The sequence below is a fragment of the Helianthus annuus genome, chromosome 5, assembly GCF_002127325.2.
Source record: "Helianthus annuus cultivar XRQ/B chromosome 5, HanXRQr2.0-SUNRISE, whole genome shotgun sequence".
Lineage (NCBI taxonomy): Eukaryota > Viridiplantae > Streptophyta > Magnoliopsida > Asterales > Asteraceae > Helianthus > Helianthus annuus.
The window spans coordinates 170,402,174-170,426,776 of NC_035437.2; the positions used below are offsets into that span (position 1 = coordinate 170,402,174).

At 37.4% G+C, this 24,603-nt stretch overlaps 2 protein-coding genes across 17 annotated transcripts in view; both read left to right on the forward strand.

Moving 5' to 3' along the window:
- LOC110942046 overlaps positions 1-2,512 on the forward strand; it is a 39,850-nt gene extending 37,338 nt beyond the window's left edge. For 8 of the 15 annotated variants that reach the window (XM_035990392.1, XM_035990394.1, XM_035990396.1 and 5 more), the window contains one exon: positions 2,000-2,512. In XM_035990392.1, the coding sequence (XP_035846285.1) occupies positions 2,000-2,107 (108 nt within the window). In that variant the 3' untranslated portion in view covers positions 2,108-2,512. Of the gene's footprint in view, positions 1-201; positions 401-1,254; positions 1,356-1,437 lie in introns of those variants that run through there. The other 7 variants (XR_004893601.1, XM_022183744.2, XM_035990390.1 and 4 more) reach the window with 7 other exon arrangements.
- Positions 2,513-3,726: 1,214 nt separating this feature from the next.
- LOC118492409 lies at positions 3,727-20,444 on the forward strand. Of its 2 annotated transcripts, XM_035990398.1 has the most exons (9): positions 3,727-3,915; positions 7,861-9,420; positions 13,017-13,121; positions 13,277-13,447; positions 15,366-15,614; positions 16,256-16,753; positions 17,376-17,519; positions 17,883-18,361; positions 19,705-20,444. In XM_035990398.1, the coding sequence occupies exons 2-9, from the start codon at positions 7,863-7,865 to the stop codon at positions 20,320-20,322; spliced, it is 3,822 nt and encodes a 1,273-aa protein (XP_035846291.1). In that variant the 5' UTR covers positions 3,727-3,915; positions 7,861-7,862; the 3' UTR covers positions 20,323-20,444. The 2 variants fall into 2 exon arrangements, with proteins under 2 accessions (XP_035846291.1, XP_035846292.1); XM_035990399.1 differs by lacking the exon at positions 13,277-13,447.
- The last annotated feature ends 4,159 nt before the right edge of the window (positions 20,445-24,603 follow it).

Genomic DNA, 24,603 nt, shown 5'->3' on the forward strand with positions numbered 1-24,603 from the left:
AATTAAATAAATAGGTGGAATTGATCAACCCGCGAACCCATTGGATTGACATGAACATGACCCATTTAGCTGCACGTGTTTTATGGTTGGACCCGAAACTAACCTGAACTTGATTAGACAAAACTTAAACCCGCGGATTTCAGGTTAGGTTCGTGTCAAAATTTCACATTTATCATCTTTCTATTTTCATATGTTCATAAGATCAAGTTGGATGCCAAATATATAAAAAATGGTCAAGCAAGAACAACTAAGCTAAAAGGAAACCGATAAAGTGGTCGAACGGGTAAGTTAGGCGGCCGGCCAATGTGTGTACAATGCATACAACCTTCTAAATCATTTTATATAATGTTTAGTTTATTATTTTACTCTCTATAATCATATAGAGGGTAAAGTTATTCTACAAAGTCTTCTAATTGTAAGAAGGATTTATAGAGTGACAAGTGTCTAATAACCTAAAACTAAACCCACTACATCACCACCAAAAACCTAAACACCCACCCCCACCCCACCCCCCCCCCCCCACCACCACCACCCAAAAACCTAACCCCCCCCCCCCCAACCCCCAAAAACCTAAAAAAAAATCTACACCCACACCCACCCCCCACCCGCACCCAAAAACCTAAACCCCCACCCCCCACCCCCTCGGCAAAAAAAAAAAAAAATTTTTTTTTTTTTAGGGTGGGTGATGTGTGTGTGGGGGGGGGGGAGTTTAGGTTTTTGGTGGTGGTGGATGTTTAAGGTTTTTTTTTTTTTTTTTTTTTTTTTTTTGTAGTGGGTTTTTTTATGTTATTGGACACTTGTCACTCTATAAATCCTTCTTACACTTCTTACAATTAGGATCCTTTGTATTTGATCCTAATCCATCATATCTAATTCGCTGATTATTTATTATCGACCCGTATTGTAAAGTTATCTATTTTGATCCAAACCATTTTGATGGATGGAGAAGATGATTTTTGACTCCATAAAATAAGGAATTTAAAATAAAAGACCTTGGCTCGCTAAACTTCACATCTTGTCTAAACAAGGAATTTAAAATAAAAGACCTTGGCTCGCTAAACTTTTTTCTCGGTCTCGAAGTCCACCACACCAAATCGGGTCTTTTCCTAAATCAATCAAAATATGCTCATGACATTCTCACCCGAGCTGGTTTACTGGACTCCAAACCGATTGCTACTCCTCTCACATCCAAAGATGTCTTCACCTCCCAAGGCCAACCGTTTCATGATCCTACTCTTTATCGTTCCCTTGTAGGTGCTCTCCAATATCTCACCATTACTCGTCCCAATCTCTCCTATGCCGTCAATCGAGCTAGCCAATTCCTTCAAAATCCCACAACCAATCATTTCCAGCTAGTAAGAAGGATTCTTCGTTATGTTAAGGGCACTTTATCACATGGTTTAACATTTGATCGTCCACCTAACACTACTTTATTAGGTTTTTCAGATGCAGATTGGGCTCGCTGTATCAACCCTCGAAGGTCCACATATGGCCATTGTATCTACTTAGGAGGAAACTTAGTGTCTTGGAGCGCTAAAAAGCAACCAACAGTGTCACGATCCAGTTGTGAGTCAGAATATCGAGCAATGGCAAACACGACAGCAAAAATTATTTAGTTAACTAACCTACTTCGGGAACTTCATGCTCTTCCACCTGGTTGACCGACTCTATTATGTGACAACAAGAGTGCGTTGTTCTTAAGTCAAAATCCAATCTCACACAAAAGAGCCAAACACATTGACATCGATTATTATTTCGTTCGTGAATTAGTAACCGCCGGGAAGCTTCACACAAAATTCATCTCAACAGATAAACAAGTCGCATATATTTTTACCAAAAGTTTACCAAAACCGTTATTTGAAAATTTTAGAACAATGCTTCGTCTTGGACCACCTCCAACTTGTATTGACGGGGGGTATTAAAAATTTCATATCTCAAGGAGCAATATCCTCCCTTCATTAAATTCTTTAATGTGTAAGTACGGACCACATTTTCACAGCTTGTAGGATTGCTAACGTGGTTTGGGCCGGAGTCGCATCCTGGTGTAGAGTTCCTTCTCCATTCTTCTTTTCGATTCAGGATGTACAGAACTTTGTTAACCATATGAGCGGCTCGAAGACTAAGAAAGATATAGAGAATGGAGTGTTTATTTTGACGGCTTGGAGGATTTGGAAAGCTCGAAACGAGAAGGCTTTTGCTAGTATTGAGACAAACGTGGTGCATTTAGTTTCGGATGTTAAGGCGTTGGGGTATCTATGGTATAAGAGTCGATTTAAAAATTGTACTCTAGATTGGAAAGGGTGGACTAGTTTTTCTTTTGATATGATGTAATTGATTTTGCCGGATATCTCTATCTTGGAGATATCCCGCGTTTGTTTAATGAAGTTCACCTTTCAAAAAAAAATATTTAGTCAAATTGTATCCACGTATAGAGGAGTAATTCTCTCCTCAATGGTTGTCTTGTATTTCTATTTAAAGAGATTGTACAGAATGTAAAAATCAAGTTGAACTATTATGAGTTAATAGTAAACATAATTAGATCTCAGCCGGTCTTCCTTATCTAGATATAAAAATAGTTCGTAAACACAAGAGCATTCACAATTGAGTTTTCTTCTCCATCTTTTTAATTACACTAAAAAACATTACTTTTTTTTTTCTCTCCTTATCAATATAACAATATTTTTTATACTTTTATCATTACCTTTTTTCTCCCCTTCACTCACAATCACTTTCAAACGATATTAAAAAATTACAGAGATGAACATTATTTCCTCCAAATTTTCTGGTAAACAATAACTTTTTTTTCTCTCCTTCACTCACAACCATTTACAATTACACTAAAAAATTATAGAGGTTACACTTATATTATCCATTGTGAATATCTAATGGGCATGTTTGGCTAGGCCTGTAAACGAACCGAACGAACACGAACACAAGCATGTTCGTGTTCGTTCATTTAATTTTAACTGAACATGAACACGAACACGAACATATAATCGAACACATTTTTTTGTTCGTGTTCGTTCATTAAGAAATTGAGCATGTTCGTGTTCGTTTATGTTCGTTCGTTTAAAGCCTAAACGAACAGTTCATGAACATTAACGAACACAAACAAAAAAAATTAAGTGAATGTATTTGAATAAACAGAAACAAACATAACTTAGCATGATTGAACAAGTCTAACATATTACAGTTCATCCAAAAACACATCTAAATTAGGGTTCATAGATATACTAATGAGTTATATTTATATAAGTTGTTAGAAAACCGAATATTTATATAAATATAACTATTTATGTATTTACTAAAAATTAAACGAACATAAACAAACGTAAATAAGCGAATGTTCACGAACATAAATGAACGAATGTTCATGAACATAAATGAACGAACACAAGCTGTGTTAATGTTCGTTCATTTAATTAAACGAACAAAATTTTATGTTCGTGTTCGTTCATTTATTAAATAAACGAACATAAACAAACTTCCCGCCGAACAAGTTCATGAACAGTTCATGAACGTTCGGTTCGTTTACAGGCCTATGTTTGGCTAAGCTTTTTGAAACAACTTATTAACTTATTAGTTTTTTTGGAAAAATCAGTATGAAATGACTTATTAGCTTTTTTCTCTTACATACACCCTCTCAATATCATTTTAGAGCTTATAACTTTTCAAAAAAAGCCAATAAATCAATAATAAATTGTTTTAAAAAGCTTACCAAGCCAAACATGCCCTAGATCTCAGCCGGTCCCCTCTTATCTAGACGTAGAACACTAAGTCAACACGTGTACTCTTCAATTTCCTTTCAAGAAGCCAAGCCGATCACACCAGAGGCCAATTTAGGAGTGTTCATGAAAACCTCCTTGATTGCTCCCTGAACCATTGAATCTGCACTATATTTGTTCCAGACCAGAGGTACTATATTTCGTGACTTTTGTTCTCTGTTTTCTTTGTCTTGCAATATCTGGTACCTAATTTAGGTTTGGAGTACAGATTACGATCTAATTTGACTAACCACTGATCATAAGAACGGACGTAGAAACCATAAATTGAAAAAAAAAAAACAATTCATAGAGAGATTCTTTAAACAGGTCAACATATCAACACTCTTGTGGTATACTTTCTGATCCTAGAGTGAAACTCATCTACTTTTACAGCAGAAAACTTGTTTTTATAATTTATCATGTAAAAAGATAATTGTTTTTTTTTTTTGGTTTATGGTGTCTAATTGATTTCTTGAAAGAATCACTTAGTAACCTTGAATTAAAATATTGTTGGGTCAAAAACTGTTGTTTGGTATAGAGAATAATCTCTGATTTGGGTTTGAATTGTATTGAGAAATTGTATTGTACAAGAGATAGGGTTTACACAAAGATGGTGTTTATATAGAACACCATATTACACACTAGCCCCTATACTATCTATTTCCTTCTTTCCAAGTTCCAACACTTCCCCTCAAGTTGAGTAGTGGGGTCACCAATACTTAACTTGCTCAAACAACTACTAAAAGCGTTTCCGTTGACTGCTTTTATGAGAATATCTGCGAGTTGATCTTTTGTTGATATATACGGGAGCTCTATGATCCTTTCCTCCAGTTTTTCCTTGATGAAATGTCGATCTACCTCCACGTGTTTTGTTCGATCATGCTGAACTGGGTTTTCTGAGATTTGTATTGCAGTTGTATTGTCGCACATAATTTTACTGGGTGTCGCCTTTTGGGAGAAACCAATGTCTTCTAGAAGCTTCCTGATCCAAAGAACTTCGCTTAGCCCTCGAGCTATGCACTCGACAGAGCGACCACCTGACAGAGCGACCACTTTCTGTTTCTTACTTCTCCAGGTAACAAGGTTTCCACCAACCAAGGAGAAGTACCCTGACGTTGACCTTCGGTTTCCCTTATCCTGTAGAAGGCAGAAAGTAGGGTGCATCAGTACCGTGCAATTTAATTCTTTGGTAATATGACTAATTGAGAGCAATTTGTGTGATAAGGACGGAACATAGAGGCAATTTGATAATTTCATAGTTGGTGAAATTTCAATTACTCCTCCTCCTTTCACTTGCATCGTTCCGTTCTTTGCCGTATGGATTTGAGTTTTTTGAGGTTGGGTCATTTAACGTATGTCTAATGGTTCAAACGTCATTTTGTCAGTGGCACCAGAATCAAATATCCAAGAACTGTTTTTTTCATGATTGATTGTCATATTCACTTTTCTAACACGACTGTGACATATATGTTTTTGTTTTGTTTTTTTTTGGGAATTACGTTGCCGTTACGGATAAGACAGCAGACCAGCGTATTTAATAAATATGCTGGACACTTGAACTCGCGTTCAAGATTTATCAATTACGCCGGGAACAAATATGCTGGACTACTTAAATCCACCAGAACTATTGGAGGAGCCCTATCCCACATCGAAAGAATAAGACCTTCCGGTTGTATTAATAAGATCTTGGGTTACTCCCTCTATCACCAATTGGTTTTAGAGTGGAACCCCATAGACTTCAATATGGTATCAGAGCCACGGCTCTATGTCAGCTCCGGTTAAGGCCACGTGTACACCTCTTGATAGACCGGGTTACACGTGCGGGAGGGTATTGGAGGAGCCCTATCCCACATCGAAAGAATAAGACCTTCCGGTTGTATTAATAAGATCTTGGGTTACTCCCTCTATCACCAATTGGTTTTAGAGTGGAACCCCATAGACTTCAATATGGTATCAGAGCCACGGCTCTATGTCAGCTCCGGTTAAGGCCACGTGTACACCTCTTGATAGACCGGGTTACACGTGCGGGAGGGTATTGGAGGAGCCCTATCCCACATCGAAAGAATAAGACCTTCCGGTTGTATTAATAAGATCTTGGGTTACTCCCTCTATCACCAATTGGTTTTAGAGTGGAACACCCAAGATCTTATTAATACAACCGGAAGGTCTTATTCTTTCGATGTGGGATAGGGCTCCTCCAATACCCTCCCGCACGTGTAACCCGGTCTATCAAGAGGTGTACACGTGGCCTTAACCGGAGCTGACATAGAGCCGTGGCTCTGATACCATATTGAAGTCTATGGGGTTCCACTCTAAAACCAATTGGTGATAGAGGGAGTAACCCAAGATCTTATTAATACAACCGGAAGGTCTTATTCTTTCGATGTGGGATAGGGCTCCTCCAATAAGAACAACGACGCCTGAGGAAGACGTTATCTTACCGGCGTATTTATCAAATACACAGGGTGACTTGAACTCGCGTTCAAGATTTAAAAAAACTACTCCGCTTAGAGCCTGCCGGGCGTATTTATCAAATCAAAAAACCAGGTGTAGGTATCAAATACGCTAGGACCGGGGATCAAAAGGAAAACGGCGGCTGGGCTAGGGTTCACCAGATCCAAACATCCAAAAACTAAATAAATCTTCAGCTTTGATCGACGAAATCAAGATCTGACTGGGCGGAGTCACGTGGCAGCGGATTTGGGAGGGTTGTTTTAGGGTTTGTTGGTTACAAAGAGGCGGCGGCAGATCTGATTTGTTAAAAATTAGGGTTTGTTGAAACTTGGGGTTTTGCTGAATGGATTCGCCGGAAATAGTGGTGATTGGCTGGAAGCTTTCAAACAAATGGTAGTGTGCGGCGGCTGAAGAAGATCGGAGATCACAGGAATCTTGGTTTTAAAAAGCGAGAGGCGCACAAAAGCGACAAGGTCTAAAATTGAGGCGCGAAGCGCAAAGCGCAAAAGCGGTGGGCTTTTCGTACCCGAGGCGCAAGATGTTTATATAATTTTTTTTTTTATATATCCCATACATATCCCATAGGTTTTTAGCTTCCTTTAACCAAAATATAGCTATAAGTAAGGCTTTTATACCATTTTAATTACATGTACAAGTCAAAAAACCCAAGGTACAACATTTTTATGCAGTAAAATGCCTAAGGTACATGAGGCGCGCGCCTCAGGCAAAAAAGCCCACAAAAAACATCAAAAAATGCGCTTTTTGGTCGCTTCCTGTAATTACACAAGGCGAGAAGCAAAAAAGCCCCAGGCCCTGCGCCTTTTTGCGCCTTGCGCCTAGGCGCGCTTTTTAAAACCAAGACAGGAATTGTTGGGAAAAATTAGGGTTCGTCTTTTTTGGTGTGCGGCTGAACGGGGATAAACAGAATTATCTACGAGTCACCGGTCTTCTTCAATGCTTGAGACGGCAGTGGATGCGGCGGCGGCGGAGTTATCTACGGGTTTTTCGGTTCGATTCGGAGTTTGATTTTTTTGATTTGATTTTGGGTTTTTTTTCTGGTTTAGAGTTGAATTGGCTTGGATTGGTTTGGGATAAACTGTAGATGATGAGCAAGGTTTCAAGAATCAAAAACACTACTCTGATACCATGTTGTTTGGTATAGAGAATAATCTCTGATTTGGGTTTGAATTGTATTGAGAAATTGTATTGTACAAGAGATAGGGTTACACAAAGATGGTGTTTATATAGAACACCATATTACACACTAGCCCCTATACTATCTATTTCCTTCTTTCCGACAAAAACATCGCGAAGCTACTAAGCACTATACAGTATGTGGTTTATAAAAGTTTATCGAAAGAGTTTAACTAATTCAGATAATAAATTTAAAAAGTGGCATATAAGAGTTTATCGAAAAATATAAGACCAATCATTATAGTTAATTCGCCCAGTTTGATATATAAGCATTATTCTTGTGGCTTCCGTCCATTTTGATTTTGGTTATTGACCATGGAATTCGTTACTCCTTTTTCGTGTAGGTATATATTACTTGTTTATATCATGTGGTTTAACTCCCACATCCCACAACAAAATGAAACATAATCAATTCGATGTTCAAGTATGATCTTTTTTGCTTGTGCAGGGATGCCAGGGGACGATAACTGGAATGTGGTTGAGTTCCACTTAAAAGATACTAATCTCACTCGATTGCCAGATAGTCCGGTTTGCCGTATCCTCGTGAAATTGTTCTTGCAGGATACTGATTTGACAATCATTCCTCCCACCTTCTTTGAGCACATGCCTGTGCTTGAAGTATTAGATCTCTCTAATACAAACATTGTGTCTTTGCCAACATCCATTTCCAATTTAAGCCGGCTTCAGGAACTTTTATTGAGAGACTGTTCTTCTTTAATGGAACTACCAACTGAAATTGGAATGCTTTCAAATCTCAAGTTGTTTGATATCAATGGTACTGAGCTAATGTTTATACCAGAGGAAATGGGAAAACTTAAAGATTTAGAGGTTCTACGCATTTGTTTGTCTCAGCATGCAAAATACTACATAGAGACCAATAGTGTCAATGAGAAAGTAATCCCGAGAAAGATGATATCGGAACTCAAACGATTGAAGGAATTGTGCGTATCAATTAGTGTAGGTTCAGAACCTGAGTGGTGGGAAGAAGAAGTGAAATATCTACAACATGAGTTGTGTGATTTAGGCAATCTTCAAACCTTGAGATGGTACTTGCCTACGAGCGATGTACTACAACAATTTTTACTTCTTAAAAGAACTGATGGTCCAATATACAAAAGAATTTCCAATTTGATGTTAACTATTGGTCAGCATGCACAAATTACGTCTTGTCTACCACAAGGCCTTGAAAGGAAGTTTGAGGAATTTAAGAACTGCCTAAAATGGATTAATGAGGAAGGGAACGTGAATGACATTTCCGAGATAATTCCAAAGGCCGAAGCTTTGTTCTTGTCTCGCCATTGGACTATTAAGAAGCTCTCGACTTATAACATTACAAGTTTGAAGTATTGCTTAGTTGCGGAATGCAACGAGATGGAAACTCTTGTTGAAGCAGATGGCTTGTTTGAAGATGGAAAAACTCGAATAGAGAATAGTGAAAAAATTGGACTAGAATTGCTACAATACTTGAGTATTCATCACATGAAGAAATTACAAAGTATTTGGATGGGGCCGATTGGCAAAGGTAGTCTCTCCAAACTAAGAATCTTGGCGTTACATACATGTTACCAGCTGACATCAATTTTCACTCTGACCATTGCACAAAATCTCTCATGCTTGGTAGAGATTACCGTAGAAGATTGCCCTAATGTAATCACCCTCATTAGCGGTGAATCTCACAACGTCAAATATGTACCATTGTTTCCAAGCTTGCAGAAGATTTTTCTTTTAGACCTACCCGAGTTGGTCAACATTTTTGTTGATGATATTATGTTGAACAATTTAAGGACTATGTTGATTTATAAATGCCCACAACTCCGGGATTTATCTAACATGGACTTACCATACATAAAGAAGATTGAAGGACAGACTGAATGGTGGAACTGCTTGGGTTATGACAAATCACGATGGGAAAGTTTCTTTGTGCCACTCAAAAAAAGGAGAGATTTGGTGGAGCAACTATACAAAGCTACCAACTCTCTAGCACATTTCCATGATGTTATATCCGAAGGTAAAATTTCTTTGAAACTCGGTAGTTATAGTTTTGTACTAGATCTTTATAGATTTCCAAAGGTTCTATTCATCAATAATATTGATACATGAAGAATAAAATTCTTCATACAACTATACCAACCCAAAACTAATCTATTCCTGAAATGTTGATGTCTTTATTGTTGATAATATGTGTTGCTCCACTGAAGCAAATCGTGTAACCTATGTTGTCAAAGACGCAAGGCGCAGGCGAGGCGCATCGGCCTCGTCCCGAGCCTAGGCGCAAGGCGCAAAAAAAAAAAAACGTGGGCTTTTTTAAGAAAAGCGCACAGAGAGAAAAAAATATAAAAAATATGTTATGCTTTGAAAATAAATAAGATTCCACATATAAAATTAATGAAACTATTATATATGCCATTTGGTTGAACTTGTGCGTGCACGCACGTCCTGCGGACACGAATGCATCTCCGAAAACCCTGGCCCGCATGGGGCAGTTTTTGCACGCACTCGGTTTCGTTTTTAATGGTCATTTGTGTTGTTTTACCTTTTTTTCCTGAGCCTCAACAACGTTTTGTGCGCCTAGGCGCGCGCTTTTTGCGCCTCGGCACCGTTTTTTCAAAAAAATCCCATTTTTGCGCCTAGGCTACCACCAGGCGCTATAGGTGCGCCTCGCTGCGCCCGGGCGCGCGCTTTTTGCGCTTTTGACAACATAGCGTGTAACAAAACATAAAATAAAGAGACTCAAGAGCAACCTTTTAGCTTAACGTAAAATGTAAACTTAAAACCACACATAAATAGCCTAGTAATGTGCATTAAATATCTGAATGTTTAATTGTTACTGCTAAGACCGTATTAGGGAAATGGAAAATTATTTTTGTTACACCACACTTCAGACACCTATAAATATCTTATGACCTTTGTATTAAAAAAAAGCGCACACAGTGCACACCTAAGCGCTTATGCAATGTGTAAGTGTCTTACATTTCTTCTAAAATTTAATGGGTCGCCTTTGTGGGCTTAGACGATCTCCTGAAGTTCAAGAAGATTTTTTTCCCTTTCACCCGTTGTACATTTAGTTATTACCTGAGTTGGAGACTGAGGATAGAAGAGAGAGTATGGAGTGTAAGGAACCTCGCAGGTGGTGAAAGGTTCGGGTATAGAACATTTAGTTCTAAAATCGAGCGCAAAAAATGTAGTACAAAAAATTCAGCACAAAATATTTTATATACCTATAGAGTACTCAAATTAAAGATAAAAGGATGCTCGATTTTATGATGCAGTTTTTAACAAAAAAATAATGTCATATTTATGGACGTTTAATAAAATGAGGGAGAATTTGCAAGCGTCTTGCATGTGAAGAGAGAAAGCCAACAAATAAGTTTTTCCAAGAAAACCCTTCATTCCTCTCTTTTCATGCATTTCCATCTTAGCTATTGATTTAAAAAAAAAAAAAGTTACGATCCATTGTTATCCTACTTAGGTAAAATTAATTTTTTATTTGATCATACCTCTCTCATTAAAGCTAGTTCTCGAATAAACCCTATCCTATATATATATATATATAGGACAAAGATCCATTAGGAACCACCTTTTATTGCGAGAACCGCGAGAACCAATGTGAACACAACCAAAAATAGCTAAAAAACACACAAATTTTTTTTTTAAATATTTTTTATAAGAAAATCGCTACTTTTATTAGCCAAAAAAAATATATTTAAAATTTAAAAAAAAAAATTTTTTTTTTTTTGGCTACTAAAAGTAGCGATTTTAACATAAAAAATATTAAAAAAAAATTTTAGATTTTTTTTTGATTTTTTTAGGTTTTTTGAGGGTTTAGTTTTTAGCATTTTAGCTTTTGGGGGGGGGGGGGGGTGTTTAGGTTTTTTTGGGGGGGGGGTGGGGGTTAGGTTTTTTGGGGGTTTTAGTTTTTAGCATTTAGCTTGGGGGGAGGGGGTGGGGGTTAGGATTTTTTAGGTTTTTTAAGCTATTTTAGGTTGTGTTCACATTGGTTCTCGCGGTTCTCGCAATAAAGGTGGTTCTCGCATGAACCTTACCCTATATATATATATATATATTATATATATGTGTGTGTATGCCAGTAACTATTCCAGTACCGAGATATTGTTTCTCAATATCCATCGTACTATTTCGAATTCATAAAGGTCAAGTGTTTATCGGTGGTGTTTGCAAGTGTGTGAGTGTTTTGATATCCAACAAAATCATGGATAGTTTCTATTTAGTTAAGTTGTTTTTCTACTTTCCCATCTTCTGTATTCGTTGGCCAGTAAATCAAAGAAAGAACCGCTCGTTCTTGTTGAGTAACCAATGTGATTTCACTTGTAATTCTTTAACATTGTAGTGGTTTTTTGTTAACAGTATTGCCGTATTGGTAAGTTGCCACACCCACGTTGCGTGCTACTCCTTTTTTTAGTGTTTCTCTCATTTAGTGTCAACTGTCAAGAAGTGGGTTAGTGATAAGAAATGTTAATTTACTTTAAGCTTTGTTAGAAGGCGCAAATTGTTGTTGAACACGTGAAGAACAATGGGCCGATATTCTAACACAAGCATTGTCGAGGATCAGGTTCAAAGAAATACAAGAGTTGTTAGGGTCAAGAGCTTCGCACTATCAAATCAAAAAATGCTGGATAATTCCGACCTATTAATTAGAATTGGATATCTAGGAGGAGATGCAAAGAGATAATAACTAAAGTTCATTTGAAATCCTTAGATAGTTAGCGGTTTACTTTTTGTAATTGTTTTAATTACAGAGGGGGGGGGGGGGGGGTGATCACTCATCACTCACAACATCCAACCAAGTTCCGCCATGTCATCAACCATTATTCCATCACTCGCAACCTTTTCTAGTGGAAATGTCCATTACTCACAACACCCAACAAAAAGACAAAAAAAAAACAATAAAATATAAGAGGGGGTATAATTAGTAAAGGGGGGGGGTGTATTTAGTAGCACCCAATTTTAAAGGGTGATGGTATTTGGACACCAACTATATTATTTGGACACCCCCTTCCCCCTATATGACGCGTATAGGGCCATAGGCGTCGTACAGGGTTTCACCTGTAATAAATGAGGGTGCTATGCTACGCGTATATCGCTATACGCGTTGTACATCCTTTTTCAATTTTCAAAAAGTTATGTACCTGTTATATCACGTATGATGGTTGGGATCTCTACGTGTCGTATAGATAATATATTATAGTATACTTAAACCATAATTTTTTTTATAAAATAAAAGTATTTTTTTACTAAAACTTACTAAAAAGATAAATATTGTATAAAAATGTTTGTAAAAAAACTAGGTCAATACGAGTTACATAGGTTTATATGATTCATACAAGTTTAGACGCGTATAGAGCTCAATGATTGGCTGGTAATAAATGCGCCCTATATAACGCGTATAGCTCTATACATGTCGTATAACCGTATAAGACACAGGGCTGTCCAAATAACCACACCAATTTCAGAACATACTTTCCTTTTGCAAAGGTTGTTGAACGTTGACCATTTCTATATAGTTGTATAAGCTGAGTGTGTTACGTTTGGTTATGTAAGTTGTCTTCTTATCTTTTAACTGTCGGTAAATTTTCCACCTGGCAGAAGATAATGAAAAGAAATCGTCTAATTTGACTGATGTTATAGACCAAATGATCCCAGCCGGCACATCAATGGAGAAAGGGAAAGGAGTATTCATTCCACCGCAAGGTACTTCGTGCTTCTGATTTTTTTCTTTTTCTAAATTTCACCTGTTAGTATCATTTTCGTTACTTCCCGCATGACGATTTCAACCAAATCTTTTGTATATATAAATTATTTTTGGCTCTTCTTGTTATAAAATTACAGTTAAATTATTGTCACAGAAACAGAAAACAAAGAATCAGATTGTTTGTCTCGTTTTGAAGCACCAGACACTGAACCTGAGGATTTTAACTCACTCGGTGTGTCTAATTCTGAAGCTCGCCCACTCGGTTTTTCTGGTCCTAAAGCTGTTTCAATTGAAGAAGTGGATTCATTATCCTTGTCTAGACAAGGTACTTTTAAGGCTAGATAGAGGGTGTGGTATAAGGCTACAGGGGGTGTGGTATAAAGCCCCTAGAGGTTTTAGGGGGCTTTAAAGCCCCTTCCTTTAGCTTGCATGCAATGGTTTAAAGCCCCATCGTCATTACGTAATTATTATTTTTTATTTAAATTTAAACATTATTTAATTTTGATATATTAATTTAAAACTCATAATTTAAATAAAAAAAATAAAATGTCATAATTTAAATAAAACAATGTCATAATTTAAATAAAAAAATACAATGTCACTAAAAAAATCACTCGTCGTCTTCTCCTTGTTCACGTCGTTTGCATAGAACGAAGTATCTGGTGCAACACCAACTATGACATCGTCTAAAAGATTCGAAGATTGTAAAACTGCGATATCATTGTTCGCACCGGCCATGCCAAAGTACGCATGCTAAATCCATAAATCTTGAAAATGTTCTAGTTCAGGAGGAGTAGTGGTCATGTGTCTAAACTTTAGTGGTAGTTTATTTCTTTTTGTTTTTTATTTTTGGTTTCCTCATTTAAGGTTGGTCTTCTATAGACAGCAACGGGGATGGATTTTAACAAGGCTTGTTCTATTTACAACCCCCCCTCCCCATAACACCCCCCCCCCCCCCACCTCCCCCCTCTTTACTAATTACACTCTCCCCTGCAAAAACATCACATCCATGAATAACTTTTATTTTGTTTTTAGTGTTTTTTGTCTTTTAATTGTCTTTTTTTAATTATTACTTATTTATTGTTTGTTTATTAGTTATTATTATAACTAAATAGTAAAAGAAGTACGCACTCTTTTTATTATTATTATTATTATTATTATTATTATTATTATTATTATTGTTGTTATTATTATTATTATTATTAGTATTAGTAGTAGTAATGATATATTATTTATTATTACTCTTTAGTTATAATTTATCTAATTATACTTATAGCTGTAACAAAAGCTATATAAAAATAAGTATTTTTTTACAAAATTATTATCATTTAATAATTTACATACCGATCTTTAATCTATAACAGAAAATGTAGCAGGTTGTGCTATTCAAGAATTATACATATTTTGACGCCAGTTGCATCATTTTCTCTCATTAATTTCCATAGGTTGTTTGTGCTGGCAATTGTATACTCTCCTTGCAATTCTACCATTATAAAATGGTTACCATTCACGTGTGCAATTGTAATTATTTTTTTTCTGGGGATGTTACATTATTGTTATGAGCTGATAAGTAGTTGATAATGACAAGTGACAACCAGTTATCATTCTTATATTTTAACGGTTATAAATCAAAGAATTTCCGTATGGATTATAATGAAATGAAATTTGTTATGACAACATTACAAGGTTGAGCCTTTAAGTTTATATTATCAATATACATTTTACATTATCTGTAATCCTTGCTTAAATCGTAACTTCCAAACGAACTCATTTAAACTATACAATATAGTTATTTTCCAAACAAACTCATTTAAACTAAAACAAGGCCCTTAACCTAACTAGATTATATAACTAAGTTGAAACTTGAAACATGGGAATTAAAAACTATACCTGATTCGTTGAAAACCCAGACATCTCTTTAGCTTTTCTGAATGATATGATGAAGCATAAGTAGATCACTCTTTGAACAAGTAAATTTATGAATACATAAATTTATGATGCAGTTCTTTGAATGGCTTTCTTGAGTATATGTTAAAGAAACAAGAGTAATAGCCTCTGTGTGAATTTAAGATGGTGAAATAAAAATAGTGATAGTCAAGAAACTGGTTCTACATAAACCCCATGTTACTATATAGTACTAATAATTCTAATTGAGCCGTTTTGATCCGGCATACAACAAGTTTGGTGTTCTTGTGATTCTATTCCAGTTACATTACTTACTAATTGCTATGACATTGCCACAGAAAGGATGAACCACCCAAGTACAAGCTCTGGTCATGCAATTCCAGTCGATCATCATCAGCAGCAGCAGAACCATACTATCATTTCAATTCCTTCCCAGCCAGTGTCACCACCAACACCACCACCAGACCATACAATTGTTCCGATTGTTACACCACCAATGCCACCACCCGTGCCACCACCCGTGCCACCACCAGTGCCACCACCAGCGCCACCACCACCCAACCTACCTCGTTCAGATCTGCTTGATGGTAATTTCTCAATTACTGTTGGATTTTAACTATTAATCTCTAGGGGTTAATATTTCTGGTAGATTTTAAATCTTATTGAGTTGCTATCTAAGCGTTGACTTTAGGTAGATTTTTGAACTAAGCAAACCTGACGAGATGAGATGTTTCAAAAATTTTGTCTCTTTGCTGTTGAAGACGGCGATTTTATTGTGTGACGTAGCGACTTCAACATCAAAAAGACAAAACCTTGAACTTCAATCTGACTCGATTTTACTTTGAAGTCTAACCAAAAAACCACACATTAAGCGCTGAACCAGTATGAGGTCTGAACCATTAAGTGCTGAACGAGTAAGATGTCTGAACCATTAAGAGCCAGTATAATGCTTAACCGTTCAGAGGCAAATGGCTGACCAATTTAGATAAGAGGTCTTAACCATTCAGACTCAGTATAATGTTTAAACATTCAGAGGCAAATGTTTGAATCATTCAGACATTTGCTCGCGAAACAAACAGTCTGAGCCAATAAGAGGTCTGAACCATTAAGAGCTAAACAAACAGCCCCAATTAAAAAAAAAAAAAAAAAAAAAAAAACACTTCGATAATAGCTATATATGGGTTAAAGTGGTACTCACCATGTTTGACAAAATTGTTTAAATTTAAAGGTCCTAGAGCGGACTACGTCAAGTTTGGTGTTCCACTTTATGAAGCAGCAATCAAAGGAGATTGGAAGGCTGCTAAACCAATTCTTGACAAACGCCCCGATGTGATATGTTCTGCCATCACCGAAAATTATGAAACATTGCTCCACGTTGCAGCATCAGCAGAAAGCACCAAGGCTGTGGAAGAATTTGTGATAAATCTAGTAAATATGATGGAAAAAAAGGATTTGGAGCTACAAAACAAAAATTACAATACTGCCCTCAGTTTAGCAGCTGCAGCAGGAAACGTTAAAACAGCAATGATAATGGTGAAAAAGAATCCTGCTGTGGCTGAAATCCCTGGTAATAATCGAACGATGCCACTCTATATGGCTGCTTTATTTGGAAAACCTGAAATGGCGAGGTATTTGTATGGTATCTCTAAGAAAATGGGAGGCGATTATTGGTCACATGATAATCGTGGTTGGGTCCTACAAAAATGTGTTGAATCTGATATCTTTGGTAAGTTGCTATTTTTTATCATTGTCCATTTTTAACCTATCATGATTTCTACAAATATGTGTGCGCGCGAGTGTGTTTTAATATAGAGTTAAATGCCATTTTAGTCCCTGTGGTTTGGGCCATTTTGTCAGTTTAGTCCAAAGGTTTCATTTTTAACCTGTGGGTCCAAAAAGATTTCACAATTGCCATTTTAGTCCACTGGGTTAACTTCGTCCATTTTTTCTGTTAACGAGAAGGCCAATTCGGTCGTTTTATAAGGCTGAATTGCCCTTTTAGTTAACAGAATTACATACAAAATGACCGAATTGGCCTTCTCGTTAACAGAAAAAATGGATGAAGTTAACCAAGTGGACTAAAATGGCAACTGTGAAACCTTTTTGGACCCACAGGTTAAAAATGAAACCTTTGGACTAAACTGGCAAAATGACCCAAACCACAGGGACTAAAATGGCATTTAACTCTTTAATATATTTTCTTGCACTTTCAGTTATTCTTATGGTTGATTTGTTTTATAATGAACTATTTGCATATTGCTAAAGGTTAAATTGCAAACTTCTAATGCAACTTTGTGTTTGGTCTTTGTGTAATTTCTCTCATGAAGTGATCATACATTTATTTGTAGATGTTGCTCTAAAGATAGTTGGTGATCGCCCGGAGCTACTTGTCAAGAAGGGGTTACTTACCGATGTTCTCTTAGCTTTGGCTCAGAAGCCTAAAGCATTTAAAGGAAAAAAACTACATGTTGTCTTCAGAATCATCAAGTCTAGTAAGTATATGCTCCTTACTCTGTTTTCTTGCTTCATTATACTTTCGACACATCATGATGTATTTCACATTTGTTTTTCACCCAGCCTTCTGGGGTAACCCAGTTGGCCAGCCTCACCCAGCCTCTTCTTGAGGTCACCGGTTCGATTCCCGGCAATGCCCTTATGGGGTGTTGGGGCTCTTCACCGTGGGTAATCACCGCCAGGCAGCTATGGGGCTAAGCTAGCTTGCGGAGTTGCAATACTCCGGCGGATGGGAGGTCCGTGCAACTACCCCCCCCCCCCCACACACACACACACATTTGTTTTTCACGTCGTTTTTTGATAGTCAATCTAATAACTACCATGGTCTTCTTGGTTTTCAGTTTTTGGAGTGTTTCATGTGAAGGTAGGGCCTGGTGAAAAAGAAAGTGAAGCCCTGCAATTATTAAAAATAATTTGGGAAAACATTGCCACAATGGCTAAGACAGAGATTGCTGACATAATCCGAGGTCCACCTCTAGGGTTGGGAGCAATAAAAAGCTACCCTTCTCGAGTACTTTTTGTTGCTGCTAAAATGGGCAACACAAGGTTTATAGTTGAGCTCATTCGATCATATCCTGATCTAATATGGAAACAAGATGACAAAGGAAAGACGATATTTCACTTAGCGATCAAACGTCGGCAAGAAAAGATCTATAATATGTTATATGAGATTGGTGCAATGAAAGATTTAATAACCCCTATTAAAGACAAAAAAGGCAATAACATGTTGCATATGGTCTCAAAGAGTGCTAAGCAAAGCCGATTTCAAAATGTGTCTGGAGTTGCTTTTCAAATGCAACGGGAATTGTTATGGTTCAAGGTACATCTTTCTTTTCAAGATAATGTATAGAGCTGCTAAACGGGTTATGATCAGGTCAAACTCGATATGAACCTCAGAATCGTGTGATACACATGAACTCGAACACGACATGTGTATTTGTGGGTTGACACAAACACGACTTGTTTATCCCAAAAAGCTATTATGTCATCCTTTTGCATATCATTACTTTAAAATTCTAAATTTACATATTTTTGTGTTTTTTTTTTTTTTGAGACAATTATGTTTAAACTATGTCAATTTATTTTCAATACATTAAATATTGGGATAAATACTCAAATGGTTTAATTATTACATAAAACATACTTTAAAGTTTGAAATCAATAATTAAATAAATAGGTTGAATTGATCAACCCGCGAACCCATTGGATTGACATGAACACGACCCATTTAGCTGCACGTGTTTTATGGTTGGACCTGAAACTAACCTGAACTTGATTAGACAAAACTTAAACCCGCGGATTTCAGGTTAGGTTCGTGTCAAAATGTCACATTTATCATCTTTCTATTTTCATATGTTCATAAGATCAAGTTGGATGCCAAATATATAAAAAATGGTCAAACAAGAACAACTAAGCTAAAAGGAAACCGATAAAGTGGTCGAACGGGTAAGTTAGGCGGCCGGCCAATGTGTGTACAATGCATGCAACCTTCTAAATCATTTTATATAATGTTTAGTTTATTATTTTACTCTCTATAATCATATAGAGGGTAAAGTTATTCTACAAAGTCTTCTAATTGTAAGAAGGATTTATAGAGTGACAAGTGTCTAATAACCTAAAACTAAACCCACTACATCACCACCAAAAACCTAAACACCCACCCCCACCCCACCCCCCCCCCACCACCACCACCCAAAAACCTAACCCCCCCCCCCCCCCCCCCCCAACCCCCCAAAAACCTAAAAAAAAATCTACACCCACACCCACCCCCCACCCGCACCCAAAAACCTAAACCCCCACCCCCCACCCCCTCGGCAAAAAAAAAAAAAAATTTTTTTTTTTTTTAGGGTGGGTGATGTGTGTGGGGGGGGGGGGGGGAGTTTAGGTTTTTGGTGGTGGTGGATGTTTAAGGTTTTTTTTTTTTTTTTTTTTTTTTTTTTTTGTAGTGGGTTTTTTTATGTTATTGGACACTTGTCACTCTATAAATCCTTCTTACACTTCTTACAATTAGGATCCTTTGTATTTGATCCTAATCCATCATATCTAATTCGCTGATTATTTATTATCGACCCGTATTGTAAAGTTATCTATTTTGATCCAAACCATTTTGATGGATGGAGAAGATGATTTTTGACTCCATAAATGACTCGATATATGTTGCAGGAGGTAGAGCAAATGATCCCACCTCAATATAGACAGAGGAAGAATTTAGACAATGTAACACCACAAGACTTGTTCACTAAGAAACATGAAAAGTTGGTAACCAAAGGCGAGGATTGGATGAAAAATACAGCGTCTCATTGCATGGTGGTTGCAACCCTCATAACCACAATCGTTTTTGCAGCCGCTTTCACACTTCCGGGTGGATACGACCAGGACACCGGTATTCCTTTCTTTCGCAAAGAACCAGCCCTCATTATTTTTGTTATCGCAGACACTGTTTCTTTAATATCCTCATCAACCTCGATCCTCATGTTCTTAGCTATCCTTACATCACGATATGCTGAACGTGACTTCTTAGAGTCATTACCCAGAAAGCTATTGTTTGGGCTTGCAATGCTCTTCCTCTCTGTCGTGACCATGATGATTGCATTTAGTGCGAGTTTCTTTGTACTTTATGATAAAAAGGTGAAATGGGTACCTATCACTATCACTGGTTTGGCTGGCATGCCGGTCATTCTATTCGCCATACTGCAGTTTCGTCTTCTAGGGGATGTTTTCTACTCGACGTATCGATCTAGATATCTTTTCAAGCCTAAGAAACGTATCCTTTACTTTTAAAACCATTGTAATATTTGTTGTCTGCCAAGGTTTGTGTACTTTAATGACTACTTTTGTATATATAGTGATGACCAAGCGCAGTTACGTTTTTTGTGATCTCAACTACTAAAATGTTGGATTAATCGGTTGTTTACGGTTCACGGGTCACACGGTTAACACGTTATCGGGTCACAGTTTAACGGGTGTCATTCCCATGTTCTTGTCTTGTATGGCTATATAAAGCCCTATTTGGTTAATAAATGAAGTACCCTTTTGATAATAATCGTAACAGCGGCTTTGCATTCTCTTGCATATATACACAGAACATACATAATTTTGTGAGTGTGTTGAGTGTGTTTGGGGCCTGAACCAACGTACTAAAATCCCTTCATTTAGAGGTGTTAAACGTGTCGTGTTCAATGGTTGGGGCGACACGAAGCTGAAAAATTTAACACAAATTGTATCGGACAAATGAACTCGAAAATGGCACGGTATTCGGCGGGTCGACGATGCCCTTGACTCTTTTTTCTTTTCCTTTACTACTAGAGATCACATAATGTCCTGAAATACATGGTAAAACCCGCGAGCTTACATGCTATAGTTTAGACGTTTTAAATACCTTTATTTTGCCAAACATTCCATATTCCATATTGAATTCTCTTCAAATAGATATTAATAAAAAAAGCTTTGACAGCTCAATGCATTTTTATAAACAAGACCATACACTTCTTTCAACCGACTGAGACTGACAGTTACGTTTGAAGTTGCTGAAGGTCATCTATAACATTTAAGGATGTCTGAAGGTCCTTTACAACGTGCGAGACTGCACGGAGGTTCTTTATAAAAAATTAAGGTTGCTAAGACTTAAGAAGGCTCTTTATAAAGTGCAAGGTTACTCGAAGGTCCTCTGTAACATTTAATTCTAGCCGACTGACAAGAAACATTTGTCAGTCATACAATCAATACTCTTTATCAACACTTTGTATAAACTAGTCTTAAGCATCTCATGTTGCCGGGAGGAGGGGGGGGGGGTGTTAAACCGTGCTAGAAGTTTTAACAGGAAGTGACTCACGTAACATAAAACGTAGACGATGTTGAATGTATACGGACACCATGGTTGTAAAACAAGGTTTCCAAGGCCGAGTACTCTTCGAGTAGTCCCTATAGGCTGCCGAGGCGACTTTCTTTGACTCCGCCTAATTACTCGGAATCGGTCAAACGCGGTCAACCTCGGCCAAAATCGTATCTAGTAGGTCAACTCGGGCCGAGTTTGACTTAAAAAATAATAAAACATAATTTCTATGGCTATCATATTAAAGAATGAATATCATTTTCATATATTTTGTTCTAGATATTAGTAAGTTTATGTCATTTGACATATATTTAATTTTCAAAAACTAATTTCTTTATAATTTAGCATGTCCGAGTACTCTCCGCCTAGGCCGAGTACTCTCAACTCTCTGGTCGACCGACTAGGGAACGCCTAGCGACTTTTGCAACCATGACGGACACGTATTAGAAAGTTGATGGGGGTCAAAGTAATATTGTATATATGAAAGTGTAAGGTCGTCTTCCTTCAACGAACACACGAACGAACCAATCGAACACACACGCGATGTGCGGAAACCACCGCGTGCCTCGTACTGCAACGTAGATCGTACAGAAGGTGTAGAAGAAGAGAACCGTGAATACACCGAGTATACACAATCAACAATCACACAGATTGAATAATGAACACAAAGCTAGGGTTTGTTTGCACAAGAATTTAAAATCATTGGTAGCAATGTTTTATGGAATTTTTTGATACCTTCATCCAACTTATGATGGTATTTGAGTTAATTTTCACATTTAGTATAAGGTGGAATAAAAAGCGTTAATTTTTAAATCATTTCATGAATTTCTCTAAGAAATCTCTAAATTTATGTAAAAAGTGGAAAAGAATGGCGGAGAATAGTTTTGTGGATTATTGGTATTTCGATTTATTAACTTAACTTTTGTAAAACAGCGAAAAAGGAGAGGAAAGCAGATAAAGTATTGTAGAGTATGCTTTCATATGTTAAAGGAGGTCAAATTCCTACTCGATATAAATTCTACTAATACGAAGTGTTGTTGGTAAAGAAGAATATAACACTTTAGTCTGATTTTGTTTTTGTGAAGCAATTTGAGTCAACACCTTTGAAATTTGGTAATCACTTTTTAACTTATATAGAGTAATTGGTGGTGTCAAAGTTTAGTTGATTTGAATCCGAAGGTATCATAACCAAAAAGTTGCAAACTCCATCCAGTGTTTCTCCTCAAAACATATTCTGGTTTTTGAAGTAAAATATTTTAGTGTGGTGTAATAGGCTGGGGATAAACCAAGATGAAAAGTATAATTTCATCATCATCATACTCAGTATATTCCACCAGTAACAAAGCTAAGGTAGGGTCTGAAGAGGGTGAGATGTAGACAGCCTTATCTTTACCCTGTAGGAATAGAGAGACTGCTTCCAATGAGACCCTAAGGCCATGGGGTATGGGGCTTGGGTTGGGGCGTGTGTTGGGGGAAAACTCCCAAGCCACCACCCCGGGTGGGCTTGGGTTGGGGCGTGGCCCTTGGGGCTTGGCTTTCAAGCCAGGCGTGGGGCGGTATGGCCATGCTAGCTCACTGCCTCCCATTCGCTCACCCGTCACGTCATAGCGGACTTTCAAATTTTGAATTCAAAATTCAAACGTCATAGCAAACCGCCACCTGGTCACCCAACAACCCCCTATATATTGTAACCCCCAACCCACTGGTCCCCCCATCCCACGAACCCAACCCCACCGGCTACCCATCACTGGTCCCCCCATCCCACGAACCCAACCCCACCGGCTAACCCACTGGTCCCCCTTCCCACGAACCCGCTATGGCATCCTGGACCCATGAAGAAGAAATGGCTCTCGTGACAAGCGTCATTGACGCTATGAAGGGACGGCCACCGGGCCAAACAAAATATTGGGTGGAAGCATTCGCAGCCTACCGACATAACGTCGGTAACGACCGCCACAACCTCAACGCATGCCAACATAAATGGCGCGAGCTACGGCCCAAGCTCGAGCGTTTCAAGGCTTACTACGAAGCCGTTCCGAGCGGCGAGTTGAGCCACGAGGACCGGGTGGCGGTGGTGAACATAGAGTTTCGAGGCAAGGAGCGAAAGGCGTTCGACAAGATCGACCTTTTTGAAATTTATTTAACGCTCTAGGTTTGTTATTTTGTAATTTTTAGAAATTATGTAATTTTTAGGATTATGTAATTTTTAAAATTTTAATGAAGTTGTAGGGTTTTTTTTATAAATGTTGTGTGATTTTTTATAAATTTTTTGTAATTTTTTTTTAATATTCTGCCACCGGTGCACCCAACCCAACCCAAGCCCAACCCACGCCCCGCCATACCCCGCGGACACGTAACCAGGCGGTGGGGGAGGGGGGGGGGGGCTCCCATTCCACGTGTCAACAAATGCCTCAACCCAAGCCCCACCATACCCCATGGTCTAAAGACAATCATAATTAACATCCTGCCGCTTCCAATGAGACCCTAAAGACAATCGTAACTATGAAAAGTATGATTTGCATAAATTTAAGAAATTTCGCGTTAATCATAATTAACATCTCGCCGTAACGTGGGGTTGACATTAACTCGTTATATACATATTATAATCTATACATATGAATGTATAAAATCATAACTTATTATTGCATTACTATTATTATCTTTATTACATTTTAGACATTTAGTTTTCTTTTTCTTTTTTTTTGGATTTTATAAAAACATTCACTAATACTAGAATCACATAATATCTAACATTATAACTGTCGTAATACTTATAGTATTTATTATATTAGGGTTAGAAAAGTTTCGTATATTACAATCTTGAACTTCAATCTGACTAGATTTTATGATCTATAGTCTATAAATAGACGCAAATCGTGTTTGACAAAATTGTTTAAATTTAAAGGTACTAGAGCTAGTGGAGGATCTAGCCTAATAATTTAGGGGTATCCTGATTTATTTTACCAATAACACAACAGGGGCAGTGGCGGAGCTAGCCCATTAATTTAGAGGTATCTCGTTTTTTTTACTATGCAATCATACAATAATAAAAAAACGATAATAAATAAATTAAGCAAAATACTTAATAGATTATTGTTTGGGTCTTTGGCTAACTTTATCAATTGTACTAGTATTAAGCCCCTGCGTTGCAGCGGTTGTCATAAATCTGTGTTAAGTAGTAGCAATACTATACTATTGTCAGCGACCACCAACACCGGAGAAGCACGTAA

Excerpts from the sequence above, each read along its gene's own strand:
- LOC118492409 (XM_035990398.1), top strand. The coding sequence starts at position 7,863 with ATGCCAGGGGACGATAACTGGAATGTGGTTGAGTTCCACTTAAAAGAT. Across the intron at positions 13,122-13,276 it reads AGTATTCATTCCACCGCAAG|AAACAGAAAACAAAGAATCA; the intron begins GTACTTCGTGCT and ends TTATTGTCACAG. Across the intron at positions 13,448-15,365 it reads ATTATCCTTGTCTAGACAAG|AAAGGATGAACCACCCAAGT; the intron begins GTACTTTTAAGG and ends ACATTGCCACAG.